The following is a 22,157-nucleotide window of genomic DNA, read 5'->3' as shown; positions in this document are numbered from 1 at the left end:
TTCATATATAGATAATACGTAATAAGGTAATAAGGTAACGTGACAATGATACGAACAATTGCTCTTTTATATTGATTAGAGTCTTGAGGATGAACAGTAATACCCAATGTCAAGAACACGTATTCTAATTAATATTCATTCTATGCGCTGACATAAACACTGGATGTATCGGTTGTAAAACATCAGAATACCAATTACATTTGCAATTAAAAGGGAAAAAAGCATAACACATTTACAAAATATATATTATAGAAAGTATGAAGTGGTTATTGGTATACATAGTTCTTATAGATTTATAGTCTTCGATGTCGTCGTCGGGGGCAGATTTCGAGGCCTCGAGACCATGGGGCAACAACGGAGTGGATGTCTTGGGGTAACAGGGTTATGAATATTTTTATTACAGATGACCTTTTTTCTCTTTCTTACTCTTCTTTTAGTATCAGTAACTTTTAAAACTATTAGGTATTCATAAATTTCAAAAATGCGTAACATATTTAATATATAGGATATTACTATATATATACATACCAACATAGGTAGAACAACGTTTGCTCTGTTTAACTAGTATTATAAAAAAAAACAACTATATTTTTCTATACTGATGTTATTATTAATAAAACAAGTAAAAAAATAAAATAAAGCGGAGGTACCTACTGTTTGAAAGATTAAAAAAAAATTATAACATCCATTGTCATTAATATTTCTCAACCGTGGTCGAAGGTCGCGTAAAGACCCGCTGAGTTTTATTTATCACGTCTTCTTAGGTCTGGTAATAATTATTTCCGGATTAGTGTCTTTGAACTTACATTCTCAGAATCAAAATAATATAGGTATTTAAAATACAAGTTTTAATTAAGCTGTAAAAAGTATCTCCTTTATTCATTTTCTATATCAAATCGGGGCTTATTTTAGTTTAAGATTCAGATTTTAAGTACTAACCCGTAAACTTTCTACGGGAGCCACCGTACTACGCAATTGTGGAATTTTGAATATGGCTGTGTTGGAATTTAATTTCAGCACGTTTAGGGTTTCTCCTTCATTGGTTTTGTTGATATAAACACTAACTTAATAGAATAGAAAAACTCAGTCACACATCTTTCATCAACAAAATCTTAGTGTGTTATTTACTGGACCATCTCAGCTGTTTCAGTTATTTAAAGCATGAATAAATGCGCGCGGAATCAATTTAAGAGAATAAATAATAGGTTTATCATAAAACAAAATTTAAATAATTTATCTAAAATTCAAATCATTTATAAAGCTGGCTTTTTTATGATATTCTTAGGCGGACGAGCAAATGGGCCTGAATATCTGATCTGGTGGTACGGTACCACCCAGGCGGGTGTTGCAAATGTCCATTGGTAGTGTCACATATTTAAATCGAGTTCAAGTGCAGTCTTATCTTTAATGAATGCGTGAGTGCATTCGTAGGAACTAATCTATTCATCGATTCTTATAAAAAATTTACGCTTTTATGCTAATGATTAAAAAACAAACCGAAATTAATTCGATCCAAGTGTTTACGATCATTCCGTGTCTCGGTTCGTTGATTTTTCCGACATAACTGGTATCGGAACTGTACCTACTCACCGTCTCTGTCAATATGTTTATTATTAAACCAACTACGTCAAGTTTCGACTGTAACAATAAATTCGTTCAATTAATACGTTTGAAAATAATCACGATAGATAAATAAAAACTCGTTTATAATCAGATGACCTCTCTGTCTTGTTCAATATGGTCTAGAACGTCATTTTATTGACAAGATTAGTTGAGAAGAGTCATCAGTCCGCTTGATCAGCGTCGCTATTTGAGTACAATTCTTTAGCACATGATCGACTCGTGTCAACGGTACTCATAATGTCATACACAATTAAATTAAATTGTTTTTAATTTATTTTGTTTGTAAAACTCTCTATCTGCTAGTGAACCGGTGTGTAGATTTGAACCGTGATAGTATAAAAAGATATGTTAGAGTGAGACGGAAAATATTACGATGTTCAAGTGTTTGTTGTGCGTTGTTATTGCTTTTCTGCCGGTAGAATGCTGTAAGTATAAATAAATTGAACTACATACCATGGACAAAGAAAATGTGATAATAATAACCGCTTCTAATTCGAAAACGTAATTAAAATGAAATTTTAATGGCTTTTTAAAAGGTTTAACATAAGTTATCGTTTGTCAATTTGGTGTAATTGATTTCAATGTGTTTCGAATTTCGGAATATTAATATATGCAATGAGAGACAGTCCATCACAAAGTTAAGATATTTATTGAAGTGCTTAGTTATACATGTAATACAAAATTAAATAATTTACTTTTACCCTAAATTAAAGAGGTGGGTAGTCACAGTTACAAAGTTTACGCAACTGAATAAAATAGTATTCCATTGGTGGTAGGATTGTGCATATGGTACGGTTTACTTATCAGTTAATCTACCGTTAATTAGCTGTTTTTCGTAATATAATATACCGTTTAGAAGAGTGTGCCCGAGTAGTTATATGGACAAGGGACCATATTAAATACCATGACTGGCGAGGTATTGACGGCTTTGAATAAGGATGTCTCAAGATCTTTTTATTTTATATCAAGAAATAGTATTTTATGTAGACAAACCTAAAAACGACATTAGTAACGAAACCGACCTAGAATTGAGGTATAAACATTAATTTGTGTTTCTAATGGGTTTTTCCATAAATAATAAAATTATATAAAGTTAATTTAAAAAGTATATGTATATTAATAATAATACAGAACCAATCAAATTAGTACACCACAACATATTTATTGTATAGGTTTCAAATCATAGCTTATTATTACATTATTTGTGGCACACGTGACTCATTAATTATTTATTATAATTGATAATTAATTATGAAAAATAATGAATGTTCGATAATTTAATTTTAATCATGTTTGTATTATCATTACGTGCCACATAATTATCACATAAAATAAAAAGCCAAAAGACTACTTATAACTAGTCTTTGCCCAAGGCTTCGCGAGTGATGTTTAGGGAGGGGGGGGGCGTATATGAGGTGTCAGGTATGACGTACCTCATATCCTTCGTCGTACCCCTGTAAATGCCCCTTTAAATTTAATTCAACTCTGTAGCATGACCATTCAAAAGTGCTTGTTGAGTCTATTTTAATAAATAACATTTTGATTTTTTTTTTTATTTCTAACGTACGTGTATGAAATACTTCATTATGATCAGTTGCGTAGTTTAAGCGTGACATGCGTAACAAATAAACAAACTCATTTTTGGATCACTACATAGTATAAAACAAAGTCGCTTCCCGCTATCTGTCCGTCCCTATGTATGCTTAGACCTTAAAAACTACACAAAGATGCATCAAAGATTTTGATGCAGTTTTTATGTATATAATACATGCATAATATAGTAGAGAAACACGGGTCATTTTAGAGGTTTCTGGTGTAAAAGGTTTCTGGTCGTAAACACAATTTATATATATTTTACATTGCAAACTCTGGCTGAACCCTACGAGATAGATCAAAATAATGTACTACAGTATTGTACACCTTAAAAAGTCTTAAAAAGTATGCTATGGCATATGTCTATCTACTGGGTAACTTTTACTTTTTACGATAAATAATGGCTTAATTACGAAGTGATTTTAAGTAATACAGCATTAATCCTTATCCAATTAAGTACCTTAAATATATTGTGCATTTAATATAGATCACCAAGGCCTTTTAAAGCAATTTTAATTTAAATGAATGCTTTCAAAGATATAACAGATTTAAAATGCAGAGACATAGCGGTTTTTATTTCTAATGACATAAAGCTGTAAACTTTGTATATAAAGACCTTCTGTATTTAGTATTAGCATTGCGAAGCCGGGGCGGGTCACTAGTATTAAATATCTGCTAGTCGACACAGCTCTGCAGCATTCGTGGTTAAAAAATAATACTGTTAATTGATATGGATACGGATTGTCTGTTGTTTCTTTTTCTATAATTAATTCTTAATAGTTTTTTAATTGTCCGTATATTGCTATTGGATTTGTAAATAAATGATTATAACATCTAAATGTCTGTGGAGGTATTTAGAAGACCATTCCAGAACTGTTATTAACTCATGTACCGTAGTTTATATCTGAGGTTTAATTCAAAACATCATACAAACTCTTTTAAATGAAATAAGGAAAACGAAACGATCATAGTCGGGTCATATCGATCTTGATCGAAACGGTCAAAAATTTTGACAACTTACCGAAACAAATACATTTACGGAGTAACTTTGAAATAACAATAATTTATTATAAAAAAACCCGTTTGCATACGAAGCTTGAATGTTCTAAAACAATTACATACATATATGAGGAAAACATATACCTATATATTCTTAATGTAGGTTTATTGAGTTATTAAAAACGAGAAAGATGGCTTCAAATATCGAGTCGTAGTTAACTTGTAGTTATTATATTATAGTATGCGGACTATTTTGTTGTTAAGCTAATTGCAGTAATTAATATCAATAATTACATTAAATGAATTTTATTTTTATTTAAGAAAGAATTATGTGACGCACGATGATGTACGAGTATCTCCATCACGCCATTATATAAATAAATTACATTTCTGTTATATGTTATCTAAAGGTTACACCTATTATTTACATTTTAGTGATATTTTTTACATTGCCTGCTCTTGAGATAAGAGTGAAATACAAAAACGAGACACAAAAACCGATAGATACGTATTACATCTCCGAAAGTTCAAAGATATAGTACGTATATGTTATATGTATAGTATGTGGATCTTCCGTTGTCTCGAAAAATATTTGAGTATGTTATGATTTTATTATTCGATGTTTGTTTTATCTTGTGACATTCTGACATGATAAAAAAATATGGATTAATCACTACATATTATAAAACAAAGATCCGGTCGTGTGTCTTTGTCAATAAACTATTGCGTTCAGACAAACAGACACCTTTAAAAAAGACTATGAAACCGGAACGGGTTAGGTTAGGTCTATTACATTATGAAACTTAAGAGTTTCTTTTTTCGAATCTTATATTCTAGGTACCAGTATACTTTGGAAAGCTTAGAATATATGGAAAATCATTCTATGACCCAAAGTGAATGAAACCGCGCAGAAAGGCTAGTACTATAATATGATGATATCTTAATGACTGATCTCAGCGACGACGAAATCTCAACGGAGACTAGACTCAAGACTTCATCATCCGATGGGACGGCCAAACCGACACAACCGCAAAGTACAGGCGCAGGACACACAGGAGAGTATACACTCTTCCAGACTCCAGGCTTTTAACGAAAAATGCTATAAAAAAACCCAATACTTGTTTATCGGCCCGACCTGGGGTTTGAACACAGGGACATTTGACTGTCTCGTTCTAGTGCCTAGATATATCTAGGCGAGACAATCAAATATCATTATAGTATAGAACACGGTAAAGAACAGTAAATCAAACTCAAACTCAAATTCCTTTATTCAATATAGAAGCATTACACTTACTTATTGATAGTCAAATTAAACACTACCACCGGTTCGGAAAAGGAAACACCCTGACCTGAGAAGAACCGGCGAAAGAAACTTAGCGGGTCTTTTTTCTTTGTCAAACTAATAATATATATATATTGAATTTGAATAGAAATAGCCAGGAGGCGATCGTTTCATTCCCAAGGTGTGCTACCAATCATAATCTTACTAATTGTATAGTAACCTTCGCACACAAGCGTTCCTTAACAATTTTTTAAATTTGGCAACAGAAGCATTTTGAGCGCTTTCTGCGATCCTGTTGTAGAACCGTATACATTGCTCCACAAGAGTTATTGACTATATGCAGTCGAGTAACTGGAGTAACAAGTTTGTGCTTGTTCCTTGTACCAATGCTATGAGAATCACATTTTCTCATAAAACCATTAATATTTTTCCGTACATACAAAACATTACAGAATATATATTGAGAAGCAACAGTTGATATCTTTAAATTTATACCTTAATGATTCTTTGGCTTCTAGGTTATAGTTTGCGCGAATAGTCCTTCCAGAAATTCAGTTGATTCAACTGGAACCATCGATTCCCCATTGATAAGTACATTGGCTTTTACATTTTGCACATTTGGTGTACTAAATTTTACAATTTTTGTTTTTTATTATTCAGCCTAAGATTATATAGGTACGTTAAACCAGTGCACTATATCAGAGATAGCATTGTTTACATCGTCATTCTGTACCTGTTTTCTATTAATTTTAAAAACCAAACAATACTATTTCATGTTTATTTTTAACAAATATAAAGAAAAACTACTAATTAATTACAATAAGCTATACAATTCGTTACGTTCTTACTTATTGTGCGCACGCGGCTTCTTTTAAGGAAAACAGCCAAACTAATCATCCCAGGACAATGTATTTTATTTGGTTTGCGGTGATATATTATTGTTTCTATGCACGTAAGCAAAGTCGTATCGTAATTGTTTCGATTGTTGGAGAGAAAAAAGAAAAAAATAATATAATTATTTTATTCCATTTGGTCTTTCTAATCATAACAATTCTAGAGGAATTACGTTACTTTGCATGGGTCATTGGTACGAAAATGGCATTGCTGGGAATCTTAAATATATTATGAATTTATTTTATCTATGCTGCATGAAATTATGTTTTTTTTTTATATAGTTGCCATTCAAAACCGTAAAGTAAATCAAAGTCAGTAATTAAAGGAAAATTCGTTGCTTTATTATCAAATAAAATTAAATAGCGTACGGGCAATGAGCCTAACGCTCAAAGACATCGGCTCCGTAGGAAATGCTAACCATTCCTCACAATTAGAACACTGTTGACCAACCCTGGAAATTAAGATTTCTTGTGCCTATAGTTACTGGCTCGCTCAATCTTGATGTTGAATGTTCGGTGGTAGAATATTTGTTAAGTACCTACCCAGATGTTCTTGCACAAAGCCCTAGCACCAAACGTCGTTACTTATGTTGTAAGCATTTTGAACCCCGTTTATTACTCATCAAAAAATAAACCTTCAATTTGAAGTAAAGTAACAGCCTGTTGATGTCCCACTGTTGGGCTAAAACTTCACCACGCTTTTTGGAAACTTGGTAGGTTAGGTATGCAAAACTATCTGCGTTACATTCAATGAGCGAATTTAAATTTTGTTCGAATACGAATTTCCACCGGTGTCCTTTGTGGTCAATATCGTTTTCCGTCTGTAATTTTTAATTTGGACCGATAATTATTGTTTTAAAATTAATATTTTTTTTATAAGTCAGAAGAAAAAATCAGATTTAAATTGATACTTTTTTTTTAAATAAATTTTTGAAGTTGCATTTTTGACTTATTTTGTAAAAAGGTAAAAAAACGTGATAACTCAAAAATGGTTCACTTTTGCATTATGCATAGGGGGGTTAAAATTATTGCAAATAGTCACATCTATCACCTAATAACGGAAAAACGTCGAATTACCAATAACCCTGTATAATAATGTGATATAATTAATTATAACACCCTATGATATAACACCGTAATGGAGGCTAGGGCTACTCGCTAACAAAATTTAACATGACGTTTCGAAATTGCTTTTAGGAATAATTTATATATATAGACATATTTTTGTCATTTTCAGGGTATTCTGGAGAAAGTTGCTTTGCCGGCGACCGAGCGGGCAGCTGTAAGCGTTTATCCAACTGTCCCAGTTTAGTTAGGGAGATTAAAAATGCGGGAAATCCCATGCCAAATTATATAAGAAAGAAACTACAAAATCTGGGATGTGGTTTCGATAATGATGAGCCACTCGTAAGTATTAAAAATGGCGCCTGGTGTTTTAAGAATTTTAAAAATATGTTTAATTTCCATGATATCCTAATATAAAATTTGCATTAAATTATCTATGGCGTTAATATTTGTAAATTTTATAGTAATATATGTTTTCCCATTTTTGTTTTCCTTTTTTCAATGTATTTTGTTTTCATAAACGATTTACTTTACTTTCCGGGGAAGCTAACCAATTACGAAACAAACAATTGTGCTAAGAGAATAATACAAATAGTCGTAGGTACTTCTTACGTAGAATTGGGACACCTTTAAGTTCTACCGGTAACTTGAACTAGATATACTTTCGAACTCTTTATATTTTACTTATATTTAAAGTTTTACATTTTAAGTTTAACTCCTTTAGTGTTCAAATATTAACTAGAAATAAAGTGTTAAAACTTTCAATTTGAATATAACGAAAAATATTTTCAGATTTGCTGTAGTTCATATTCAAATGTCGATGAGAGCGAACAGCAAGATCAATCGTATAACAATCCCAATCCTTGGTCATCGAGACCAGTTGACCAAACAGGTGCAAATGGCAATAAAAATCCAAACCCCATAAATTTTTCACACAATGTTGGAGCCGAAGAAGATAATAATAAAAGGGGCAATGATGACAATGAATCAAGTAACCCCGCACCAAATATACTATATCACCGCAATCTAGATCTTTTGCCAAACGACTGTGGACCGATCGAGGGCGAGAGAGTGTTTGGAGGCAATAGGACTAGACTATTCGAAATGCCGTGGATGGTTCTCTTATCGTACGATTCTGGTAAGGAGTTGTATAAAATCTCACTTTAAACTCATGACCAGTGGTTCAGAACCCTAGGTCCTAACCCAACACACCACGTATTCTACCGACAAGCACCAATATTTAACATTGATGTGTTTCGGTTGGAATGGTGGTGTAAATATATGCAAAAGGATGTTCTTATTCGTTTTTCAGTTGATTCTCTTGGTGCATTTCATTTTAATATTTTTTTATAATCATTTAACAATTGGTACCAATTGTAAATCACTTTTAAAGTGAGACCAATTTATATTTTGTATCAGGAACAATCAATAATGTGTCATTAACACACACAAGAGTATAAAAATTTAAAATGCGTTGATTGTGATTAATATGTTATGATTAATATCATTATAAATCGATAAAGTTATTATATAGGTACTAGTTGTCCCGACAGACGTTGACCTGTCTTGGCTATGATTATTTAATTCAGAGTCGAATAAATACTAAAATAAACAATACTCGTGTAAACTGCTAATAACTATTTTTTTGCGATTTATTCATTATTTTACATTAGCTGCCTGTACATTTCCTACTGCTGGGCTAAGGCGTCCTCTCCCTTTGAGGAGAAGGTTTGGAGCATATTCCACCACGCTGCTCCAATGGTGGTCGATAGACACATGTGACAGAATTTCGTTAAATTTAGACACATTCAGATTTCATCACGACGTTTTCCTTCACCGTCGAGCACGAGATGAATTATAAACACAAATTAAGCACATATAAGTATTATAGTATTACAGTATACAGTATTAGAAAGCATTTAAAAAAAATGAAAGAAATCCGTAGTCTTTCTGTAGCTATGACGGAAATCATTAATTTCGTTTGAATTTTAGTGGATTATGGATTCGAATAACATCACCTCAATAACCATAAGTGTCATAATATCCTGGAAAATCGACGAAATGCTGCGGACATGATGTTATGACATGCTATTTATTCTCTTAAATGTCTTGAATTAATATCTGAAATATTGTAGCTATATGTTCCTTAGACTATTAATTTGTTTAATGTTTCGATTCGATCGAATTATAGAAATAATTCGGTCACATATCGACTTCCATGGCAATATAACAAGCGATTCGACGCTGTCGATCTTTGTTTCACGACTTGCTTTTAAAAAACTTTGATATACGTAGGTAATATAAGGATAAAAATACGCTGTGTGCGTATGAGCCCGAGAGTTTGTTTGTGTTACGATTAACGACCATGGACTTTCCCATTTCCGATTTTATAAACCTATTAAGTTTTATTTTTACAATTTTGTATGTATCTTTATTTATAATAAATATATTTTAGAATTTTAATACAATTCAGTTCAATTCGAATTGTATTAAAATTCTGACGACCTCCGTGGTCGAGTAGTGTGTACACCGGTTTTCATGGGTACGCCACTCTGAGGTCCCGGGTTCGATTCCCGGCCGAGTCGATGTAGAAAAAGTTCATTAGTCTGGGTGTTTGTGGTACCGTCGTTACTTCTGATTTCCATAACACAAGTGCTTTAGCTACTTACATTGGGATCAGAGTAATGTATGTGATGTTGTCCAATATTTATTTATTATTTATTATTATTTAATAATTGTACCGTACTGTTTAACTCAAATTGTATCGACAATTTGAGTATTTTCAGTTCAAGCTGTATACAAAATCGATTTTATATTGAATTTGTATATAGCTTGAAATGAAACAACTCAATTTTATTCTAGATTAAATGACTACCACTTAGAACCACTTCATGAACTATGTTATTATTAAATTACAAACAAATAAGTACATATGTAGCTAGTATAGCTTTACAGTCGCAAAAACTATCGTGTACAATTATATATATATATTTGTAATTCAATTAAACGAACTAAAATTATAAGCTACATAAAGTTATCTCAAAGTCTTAAACAATGCATCATTAAAGTTTTCACGTAGGTATTCTAAAAATAACTTTTTAACCTTAAAATTTCCATTATACAAATTATTTAAAATAAATTTACCTGTGTCGTGTTTAGTTTATGAAAAAATGTTTGTTAAAACAATTTCAGCTCGCGGCATTCGATTAAGTTGTGGTGGTACACTCATCACTCAGTGGTATGTCCTCACTGCAGCGCATTGTGTATCTTTCTTGGGCTCAAAGCTTAAGTTACGAGAGGTCATCTTGGGAGAATATGACACCAGGAAAGACCCGGACTGTGAAAGGAATGAAGGAGAACAGTTTTGCGCACCGAACGTACGAGTAAGTATCTTCTTATCTGAAGCTTTTACGGTTCATAAATTAAAAGATTAGGTAAGAAAATAAGGATTTATTAATAAGGCTTATTTACACATTGTATAGAGCATATTCCAATCACAGGAAAATACATTAAAATAGAATATCAATTACTATTTCTAGTGTTCAAATATAGGAGCTATTAGCAATTCGCATGGAGTATTATGTACATCTAATCTGATAAATGCTTCTTCCCCTTTTTGGATTGGGATATGCTATAATTCGTATTTTTAAATACGAATAATAAAGAGTGTGAACTACTGGGCTTAAAATGGTCTGATACCCTTTTAAGAAGAAATCCTACTGTGGGTTTAGAACTTCATCTTATATATCCTGGTTTTGCCACGTTGTATTCTTAAAGGCCGAGCACGAGAATTATTATAAAAAAAGGAAGACTTTTTACAAATCTATTAAGAAAGGTACAACCAGTATAATACTGGCAAAAGTCAATTTAAATTTTTTTTAACACTAATGACACGGTCTGAAAGCCCCGTTTTCGTAACATGGACCCGATTTTGTTTTCCTTTTGGTCGTTTTTATTGGCTTATTAAGTATGTATGTAAACCCTTGCATATAAACAAAATAGTAATTCGTATTTAAAAATAACTATATTCACTTTAAGGCCTTAAATATGTACAGATAAATATTAAAAATAGCGATTGTACAAACCATGATCGCGTGGAATGGTGGTATTTCCCCGTTCAATCACGATTCCGATCCTTCTACCAAAAAATAAACCAACCCTATGTCACCAATGGCGGCAATATATTCACCATATTCATTCGTGTCAATTTTTACAGAACGTTAGAATAGATTCCGTGCTTCCGCATCCAGGGTATACTCCGAAGACATTAAGAGATGACATTGGTCTGATACGTCTTGCAGAACCGGCAGACTTTTCATTAGGTAAGATACTCGTAATCCAATATTCATTATAATGATCAATTTAACATTGACAAATTTATAAATAAAACTAATACTAACATATATATTCAAAGTTACAAAATGGATTTAAGAATATATTTAAAAGTTTCGCTCCTGTCAAGGTATTCTGTAAGATTAAACTCACAATACTCAGAACACGAGTGAGGTGAGTGAGTGTGTGAGTGAATAAATATACATATATATTTATATATATATGTATATTTATTTATATGATGGTAATGGGTTCAACGCTTGTTTAAAATTATCATTCGTAAATCCTTATATAACATTATTAAGGTAGGCCAGAAACACAGATATCTGAGTCAGGATTTTGAGAAAATATAGGTTGTGTTACAAAATAGAAGTCATACATGATGGTATTGTACGACTCATGACACGAAGCTCCGGAGTTTGCTTTATAATCGAACATAGTTTTCGCCTTTTTAATCAACTTTTTTATGAATCAAGATAGCTTACATACCTTCACATAGATGATTTAACGAGGGCATGCATTTAAGGTTATGGTAAAAGTCACATACACATAATTGTAGCCACAACGATTTGCAACAAATTATATCTTTACAAATTTTCCGTACAATTAATAGTTTCGGAGATATAGTAAAAAATACGTTTCCACCCCTTTTTTCAAGATGGCGGGCGGGGACAGAGGCCACAAACTTGGAGTTACGGTTGTTTTGACCTCCCTTACATGTCTTACAAATAAAATCGCGTCCTCTTGAAAATGTTCAGTTTGACCCTATAATTGTAACATTTCAACTAAATAGTTACTGATAGGATATGCTTATAAGTGTGTAATGACTGATTACGCTTAAAAGACGATGACATATATTTTTGGAACAATTTAAATTTTTTAATTAGTTGTGTGTGTACTAGTGATTTTTTTAATTTTCATTGTAACAAATATTAATATATAAATATTTTTAATAAATGTAACAATTGTATAGTTATTTCTTATTCATAAACAGTTTACTATAATTACATTTAAGACTATTTTTTTCTCATATACCTACATCAATTAATTTGCAGATAGTATGAAACCAATCTGCCTACCAAAAACTCCAGAAATTCTATCGCAGAAACTAGAAGGGTTGCGAGGAGTGGTGGCTGGTTGGGGCGCCACAGAGGATGGACTGCAATCGCCAGTACTACTCAGTGTCGATCTGCCCATAATCTCTAACACAGAATGTCAGAATATTTATAACGGGTAAGTTTTAAGACATTAATACAGTGACGTAATGGTAAATAAATATATATTCTAGTCTATTTTTAAAAACTACATAGAGGTGACGGATTAAAATAAGACCAAACTCTCTTGAATTTTCATGAGCTTAATCTGTTTTAATAATTAATTTAATGTTCGGGTTTCTTACAGAAAATATCATTTGGGAACCTGACCTTCTATAAAGTTCTTACATGCATATATGTATCTATAAACCCTTTGTTGTTGTTGTTGTTGTTTGTAGCAAAAAATATGATATTAAAAAATTTGATATATAAGAACAAAAGGTTTTAAATATAATATTGAATATTGAAATCTTATTAAGTATAGCATCGCAGAATTCGGATAAATTAGAGCCTTCATAAGCGTAGTTTTGACATTCGCTGAACTTACACAGCTAGGCTGTCTCGTAAATAGGCAATAATGCCAAGACTATATACTATATAGTCAGTTTCTTAATTAGTTTACACTGAAAAACAAATATGTATCATTAGCACTCTGCTTGATATTGATACGACGTTATCACAAGATCTGTAAACAATTTGATATATTATAATAAAGACTTCACTGTAAAATTATAATTAACGTGCTCATAACTTTACCAATCCGCCTGTTTGTATTTTTTAGCAACCGTATCAGTTTGATTTATTTTGATTGATGACTTTTATTTTAAATATAATTTTTTTGCTATAAACGCGTTAAATATTTTATGGTTTTCAGTATTCGTGATTTATTAAGTCTCAAGATCGCTATAAATTATAATAGTTATTCAAATATTAAATACATATTTAAAGTTACTTAATATATTAGGTACATACAATAATATTATATTTTGTATCGAATGGATATATTCTGTTATTACATATTATTGTTTTTATTTTCATTTTAAAACTGTTTAAAATATTAATAGGAAAACCGCTTTTTATCATGTTTTTATAGAAACTATTTCACATAAATATTAAATTGAATATACTACTTTGTCTTATGGGTTATGTACGATTATCACTATGTCTAAGTCTTGTTTATGTAGTTGTTATTAACACTATACTCTGATTATTACTGCACAGTCGCCCCGCATAGACCTTACTCATAGCCAACTGGGTTAATGTCCATTATTATTGATTCCTAATCAAAGATAATAAGATTTAGACATAGACAATTTTACTACTCCTTACTAACATACATATATATATATATATATATATATTCGTAATGGGGTATTCATGGAATAACACAGACTCGCCATAGACAAAAACTATAGTTTCATAATCACTAGTACCAGTAGTGCGATTCTGTAAGAATTCACATCGTATCTCACTTGTGAAATGTTGAGAACCGACTTATGTTGATACGTGATTTTGATACGTATTGTGCAAGCCAGTCTGGGTAGGTACCACCCACTCATCAGATATTCTACCGCCAAATAACAGTACTCTGTATTGTTGTGTTCCGGTTAGAAGGGTGAGTGAGCCAGTGTAATCACAGGCACAAGGGACATAACATATTAGTTCCCAAGATTGGTGGCGCATAGGTGATGTAAGGAATTGTTAATATTTCTTACAGCGCCTTTGTCTATGGGCGATGGTGACTAATTACCATCAGGTGACCCATATGCTCGTCCGCCAACCAATGCCATAAAAAAAGTATATTCTTTGATTTATATAATGTTTATAGTAAAAGTCGCGTATCGCTTTCTGTTCTTCAGGCTCTTGTTCTGAGATGATGCTCCACAGTTCCTAGTTGTTTCGATTTACGATCATATTTTACTTTTTGGTTAGAACGCGTGCATCTTAACCGATGATTTCGGGTTCAAACCCAGGCAGGCACCACTGAATTTTCATGTGCTTAATTTGTGTTTATAATTCATCTCGTGCTCGGCGGTGAAGGAAAACATCGTGAGGAAACCTGCATGTGTCTAATTTCAACGAAATTCTGCCACATGTGTATTCCGCCAACCCGCATTGGAGCAGCGTGGTGGAATATGCTCCAAACCTTCTCCTCAAAGGGAGAGGAGGCCTTTATCCCAGCAGTGGGACATTTACGGGCTGCTAATGCTAAAAAAATTAACAACTCTTATGTTCTTATCTTTTAGTTCACCAGAGATATATGACACACAATTATGTGCGGGAGGAGTACCAGATAAGGATTCCTGTGGTGGTGATTCCGGAGGTCCTCTCCTATACCCTGGCAAGAATAAAGGCGTAGGAGTCCGATACATTCAGCGAGGTATCGTGTCGTACGGATCAAAACGGTGTGGAGTCGGTGGATATCCGGGAGTTTACACAAGAGTCGTGAATTATATGGACTGGATATTAGATAATATAAGCGACTAAAAAGTATTTGACGAAATAAATTAGCTATGTAACGTCCAAAGTACATGGAAATCTGTAATATAATTTAACTATTACATTAGGTATGTGGCTATGTTATAACTTTAACCTAGGACTAATATTTAAATAATAATAATTTTGCTCAAATAGTGTTTTTCAAATTAAAAGTATATTGTAATATCTTATTTCTAATTAAGAAAGTGAGATAGTAAGCGATCATAAGAATGCACACTTATGTACGTATATTGATAAAAACAGGGCCGGATTTAAGAGAAGGAACTACCAAGGAACTTCAACTAAGGTTTTCTAAAAAAACATAATTCCGACGAGTTAACAATATATCATCTATAAATATATTATTGAAAAAACTGAATGGCAGAAATGGAATCGTTCAAATGAAATTAAAAAAATAATTGGGGCCTCCACTCCTCTGTCCTAGGGCATGCACTCCTTTCTAGGCCAACCCTACTCTAATGATAACAGCAGTAAGATTCATGTTATAAAAAATAAAGTTATCATTTGATTTCAATTCTGATGATTTATTAAGAACACAACTACGAACAAATATAACACCCTGTCAATATTATACCAGCCAGTAAAGCATTAATATGAGGATTAGGAGGATTCAAACATTTTTAACCAGCATACTCTTTCCACAAACAATATATATATATATATATTGTTTGTGGAAAGCATACTCTTTCCACAAACAATATATATATAGAGTATGCTTTCCACAAACAATATATATATATATATATTGTTTGTGGAAAGAGTATGCTGGTTAAAAATGTTTGAACAAGACTGTTTGCTACCATGCTACTTAAAGATTTGTTTTTGTTTAAAATTATATTTACAGTTTATTTCAAAACCTAAGCGACTGATATTATAGAAAATATTATAAACTCTGCTGTTGAAAAATGTATTTTAATATTTAAATAAAATCTTAATATGTCTTTAATATATATTTTGTTTCAATAAGTCTTTATTGTAGCCCACGAAGCTATGCTCCATATTGCGTTATAATTGCCTGCTCAGGCAACAGAGACTTTATTGTGGCATAGGTAGGATGGAAAAACAGGCCCCCTCAAAGCCACCTGCCGTATTCCTTACATCGTCAATGTGCCAACAATCTTGTGAACTAAGATGTCATTTTTTACTGGCACACTTATCCTTCAAACCGGAAACCAACAATGCAAATACTATTGTTTATTAATATGTGATGAGTGGGTGGCCTAGGTCCCTCACGCCAAAAAGATTTTTAATCTTCTGGGGCGCTCTACAGTTGTTCAAACGGACGATGGACTTGACAAGGCACTCTTCAACGTGTGGGGGTTGTTTTTTGCACCCCTGCACTCCATCTGGCGAGACATCGATACGAAACATAATATTCAAAATCGAAGAGACGAAAATTGTTTTCATAATTAAAATCCAAATATATTTTATTCAAGTAGGCTTTTTCAAGCGCTTTTGAATTAAATTAAAAGTAGAACTATATTAAACGTACAGCTACTACCGATTCGGAACGTAGATTTCGTTTCCATACCCCGCGAGCAAATGTCATTTTATACGATATAATATACCTGAGATTAATGCTAAATTTGATAAAAGCGTAGTTCGAAACCGAAGTTACCAATCATATTCGTTTATTGACAAAGATTCGATTATGTGACTTTGCTATTAAAAAGCTCTTAAAGATTTAAAAATTAATTCATCATTATTAACAGACAATTTTGAAGTACTGAAACAAAATTATTATGTATAATAAATAACACATAAAACTTGCTTAAAATTTACTTTGTGGTAGGGCTATGTACAAGCATGTCTGGTTATGTACAGCCCACTCAACGGATATTCTACCGCCAAATAGCAGTATTCAGTATTGCTGTGTTCTGGTTTGAAGGGTGAGTTACTGACACAATGGACATAACATCGTATTGCCTAAGTTTGATGGCGCATTGGCGATGTAAGGAATGGTTATTTTTTGTAATAGTACCATTGTCTATTTTACCATCAGATGGTCCATTTGCTCGTCCGCCTACCTATATTATAAAAAAAGGTTTATAATAATTACAAATGATATAAAAAAATGTTTTATCTCATAAATATGTATATAAATAAGGAAAATGCAAACACATAACAAATAAACAATCATTAGTGCAATACGATCGCTTCTCTAGAGACTAAAAATAGTTTTTAAGTCACGTTATCCTTCTGAGGCTAGACAACCTGCAGTCACCTTACTCTGCATTTATTGAAGGAGTTTATACGACTTGGTGTAAAATATAAACAGTACCATAGATAAATTCAAATAATTTTTTTTTATTAATATTAGTTACGATGCCCGATGAGCTAGTGTTGATAACCCAGCTCAGCTCAGATAATCATTTTACAAGCATTTGTATATATCACATTTATATATTACTAGCGACCCGACCCGGCTTCGCACGGGGGCAATGCTGATACTAAATATACTACAGAATGTCTTACAACGTTCACGGTTTTTCAGAAATTAGACAATACAAACCTTCGAAAATATTCATTTAAATTACATAGCGCCATATTGATCTATATTCAATGCACAATTTATTTAAGAAACTTAATTGGATAAGGATTAATGCTATATTGCTTAAAATCGCTTTGAAAATAATCCTTTATTTCTCGTAAAAAGTAAAGGATAAAAACATAGTTGTTGTGGGTTATCCCTAAAAGATAGACATATACGAATGCAGACTTTTTTGAAGATCTTTTTAGGGTGTACAATACTGTAGTACATTATTTTGATCTATCTCGTAGAGTTCAGCCAGCGCTTGCAATGTAAGCGCAAAAAATGTGTTAACGATATAACTTTAGAAACCTCTAAAATTAGCAGTGTTTAGCTTCTATATTGTGCATGCGTTTATACATATAAGCCTTTCTCTTGAATCACTCTGTCTATTAAAAAAAACCGCATCAAAATCAATCAAGAAAGGTTTAACTGCAAGGTTTAAAAATCCGATGTCCTTCACGTATGCTTATGGTACTAGATTTATAAAAACGATAAGTTTATTGAGTGGTAGTTATATTAAAGAGCCTACTTGAATTAAGAATATTTTGACGGATTTTGATAATACAATTTTATTAATTTATTATGTATTTGATAAAACGAGATGGTTTTGCTATTTTTGATGTTTATTTTTCCAACTCTTTACGCATAAACATTTTTTATTTAATTGTTGTTATTTTTGAATAAAATTATATGTAAATTTATTCAAGTGTTTAAGTTTAATAACATGGGTTCATGTTCCGAATAGTGTCAAAAACATATTTCTCAAGTCTGTAAGTATGATGAGTATAATAATAGGCCGGTGGCTACAACACGTGAATCTCAAACATAAGAGTTGAAGCCTGGGTCAGCGCCACAGCTGTTTTACTGACATTCCAGTTTATAATCGATTTCGTGATCGGCGGTGAAGGGATCATCAAAGTCAAGGGATATTGTGATCCGCATGTATTTGCCGGATTAAATTGCTACATGTCTATCTACCAACATGCATTGAAATAACTCCATACACTCTTTACTACAGAGAAAAATAGTGTACCATTTATTTGAAATTAACAAATTGTGTTGACTTCGCCTTACCTCTAGTAAACTCTTTCCTTGCACATGTCATTCCTCTCTGTGATGGTTTTTTTTTTCGGTTTCCATCTTGCTTAGCAGCTCGGACATCCATCTTCAGTTTTTATTATAACAAACATCTCCCGCTTCACACGCATTTTTTTTTATTCCATTTCTATTGTGATAGCTTGATAATATATATCATAATTTGCCTCAAAGTAAATACCTCCTCTAGCTTCAAGATAAAATGTCTCAAATCCAATTGAAAACAAATATTAGCGATTCAAAAAAAAATCTCTTCAACTTTGCTCTATTACGAATATAGATTTTATATATATTCTGTTGTTCTTAACCAAATATTCCGATAAAGTAATATTGGATACGCAACAAATCTTGGAAAATCCATTAAAAAGTATTAAAATATTTAGTGTCTCTTTTATTAATCATAATATTATTAATGATGGTGGATGTCAACATGTCATCAGTCATTTTTACAAAATGCGACATCAACAAAATCAAATTGATATAATTTCGAAAATTTATGTAGAATATAGATCACGTTTGGGATTGTAATGAGTGTCTGCAAGCTATCTTGTACGAGGGCGAACATTGGACCAGACACAACACAGGATGAAGCGGTGGAAGGAAGTTTGTCGCAGAAAACAGTGACTTCAGACTTGGTGTCAATCAATACAAGATCCAGCCGTGGTTCAGATCAGACGCGGTGCTCTAGAGCACCATCAAATGTTAATACGAATATGTTTTCACGTATATATAAGAATAAATTAGTCGTCTAAGCTTGTAATAGCCTATTTAAATCACAGGAGGAGACAACAAATAAACAACGTTGCTATTGATTAAAAGTCGAGATCTTTAAAATAAAATTAATGTGTATATATATATTTATATATAGTCTTTTTTATATGAAAGGTGACAAACGAGCAGGATGCTCATCTGATGGAAAGTGACCAAGGACATCTGCAATACGCTTGCAGATGCGTTGCCGGCATTTAAGGAAAGAGTACGCTCTTTTCTTGAAGGTTCCCAAGTCGTATCGGTTCTCAAAAACCGCCAGCGAAAGCTGGTTCCAGAGATTTGTTGTACGATTCAGAAAATGTCTTAAAAATCGCGCTGTTGTGCATTTACGGTCATCTAGTGTATTGGTAAAGTGTTGTATTATATAAAAATATATCAAGCAAGAACTTTTTGTAGTGCATTATGCACATGCATAACAGAGATATTAGCAAATTGCACGGAATAGGTAAATATAAGATTTGTTTTATATACTCCTCCTTCGATTAGAGTAGGATATATAATTGTGTTGCCGTATTTATCGATGTTTAAAGTTCTGATAGGTATAATTGAATCATCAGTATCTTTACTCATACGCTCTACTGCTTCGTAAGTTCCTTATGTATCTTTAAAAAAGTTGAGAAACTACAAATAACTATAGCAACGGGCTAATACTGAGAATTATCTGAAAGATCTGGCCTAAGTTCTCGGGTTGTACATGTACATGGTGGTAGGGCTGTCCCTCTGGATAGGTGCCATCCACTGATGACATTCTACCGCCAAATAGCAACACATATTTAGTATTGGTTTGAAGACTGAGTGAATTGATTGCATTGGCGATATTAATATTTCTTAGAGTGCCAATGTCAATGACTCATCATCAGATAGCCAATTGCTAGATTGCCTACCAAATTAAAAAAAACCAGCTGTAGCCTTATAAGCCAGCTTTTGTGATAGTAAAGTATATGTAAAATATTTATGTACGTATATATATATTTAGTTTCCTAAAGATCTTTCAAAAACTAACTGCGATGTTTTCTATTTCAGTTATCAAGTAGGATTAAACAAAAACTTATGATCATATGGAAGAATGCTTACAATCTGTGGAAAACAACCAACGACCCGTTTCACTGGCAACTTTTGAAGAGCGTTGTAATGTTTACATTGGGCCTTAAACTTTTCAATGACCTCAGACGACATATGGACAAAAATTCTTAAACACGCCACAAACGGAAATTAATAATCACAACATTATTATTTAAAATAAATTTCATATTCATTCAGTTATTTATGTAAGTCACTTTATAATAAACCAAGAAAAGCAAACCATATATACTCGTAATAATGAATTTGAATAAACTCTTAGGTTATTAAAGTAGTTTTAGTCGATTTATTTTGTCAAATATATATTATGCATAGTATATATTATCTTTTGCTAAATGGGTTTTTCCACAATGAAAAAACAAATATATTTTTTTCGACAGCTTCTCGTACACAGTCAGCATTGTTGAGCAATTTCTTATCCGTTACATAAAATAAGGCCACGGCTATTTTGCTCCGCCCTACGATAAAAGATGAACTGCAATTTTGTGTATAAAGTATTCAGATGTATGAAGTATAGGTACGTCTGAGGAATTTCAGAATTTCATAAAAGCGTTATGAAAAATAAAAGATTTTATCAAAAAATTGTATTTACTTAGATTAATTACTTTATATATAATACATTTGTTTAAATTATAACGTCGTAAAATTCGTATTATGAGTATGAATACGAAATAGACACAGCGATATTATATCCATCGGGCAATAAAAAACCCGTTTGGAACTGTGATCAACACTTTTATCATTTAAAAAAACGCAATAGACCAAGAGCCTGTGTCCGTTCACAAAAGGTTTTTGTGTAGATTTTATACTTTTTGCTATGATATTGTTGGGTTTTTATTTCGACTGAGTAAAATTAACGTTTGGACTTCATAATACATTTTAGAATTATTATAACAAACAGTAATGAATTAATGTTTATTATAATTAGTATAGTTTCAGAAACAAATATGAACCATAATTAATATTTTATGAGTTCCATAGCCAATAACAAAAATTGAAATTTGTATGGTTATTGAATATCATCCATATTTAGAATTTCACGTCAAAACTGTAAATATATATATATATATATATATATATATATATATATATAAATACAACTTAACAAATAACAGCTAATTTTTTATTAAAAGGACTCTTCGAACTTATGTCAATTCTCTAAATTTTTTTTTGTACATTTACTTACCCTGTTAGCCCGATATGCGTAGCCTATCGTTATTATTTAATAGTATAATGATCGCTTTATTATTATTAGAGGCATAAACTCAATTCGTACGTAGGTACTCATACTCTGTCAT

At 32.0% G+C, this 22,157-nt stretch overlaps 1 protein-coding gene across 2 annotated transcripts; it reads left to right on the top strand.

Moving 5' to 3' along the window:
* The first annotated feature begins 1,681 nt into the window (after positions 1-1,681).
* LOC125071072 (CLIP domain-containing serine protease HP8-like) lies at positions 1,682-15,977 on the top strand. Of its 2 annotated transcripts, XR_007119905.1 has the most exons (8): positions 1,682-2,048; positions 7,628-7,797; positions 8,248-8,593; positions 10,648-10,838; positions 11,672-11,777; positions 12,843-13,020; positions 15,128-15,448; positions 15,624-15,977. XR_007119905.1 is itself a non-coding variant. In XM_047681155.1 (7 exons), the coding sequence occupies exons 1-7, from the start codon at positions 1,997-1,999 to the stop codon at positions 15,366-15,368; spliced, it is 1,284 nt and encodes a 427-aa protein (XP_047537111.1). In that variant the 5' UTR covers positions 1,682-1,996; the 3' UTR covers positions 15,369-15,977. The 2 variants fall into 2 exon arrangements, 1 of the variants encoding a protein (XP_047537111.1); XM_047681155.1 differs by having other exon boundaries at positions 15,128-15,977.
* The last annotated feature ends 6,180 nt before the right edge of the window (positions 15,978-22,157 follow it).

Source organism: Vanessa atalanta, chromosome 18 (genome assembly GCF_905147765.1).
Source record: "Vanessa atalanta chromosome 18, ilVanAtal1.2, whole genome shotgun sequence".
Classification (NCBI taxonomy): Eukaryota; Metazoa; Arthropoda; class Insecta; order Lepidoptera; family Nymphalidae; genus Vanessa; species Vanessa atalanta.
Note: the sequence above shows the minus strand (reverse complement) of the source record. Positions and strands in the feature narration are given on the sequence as shown.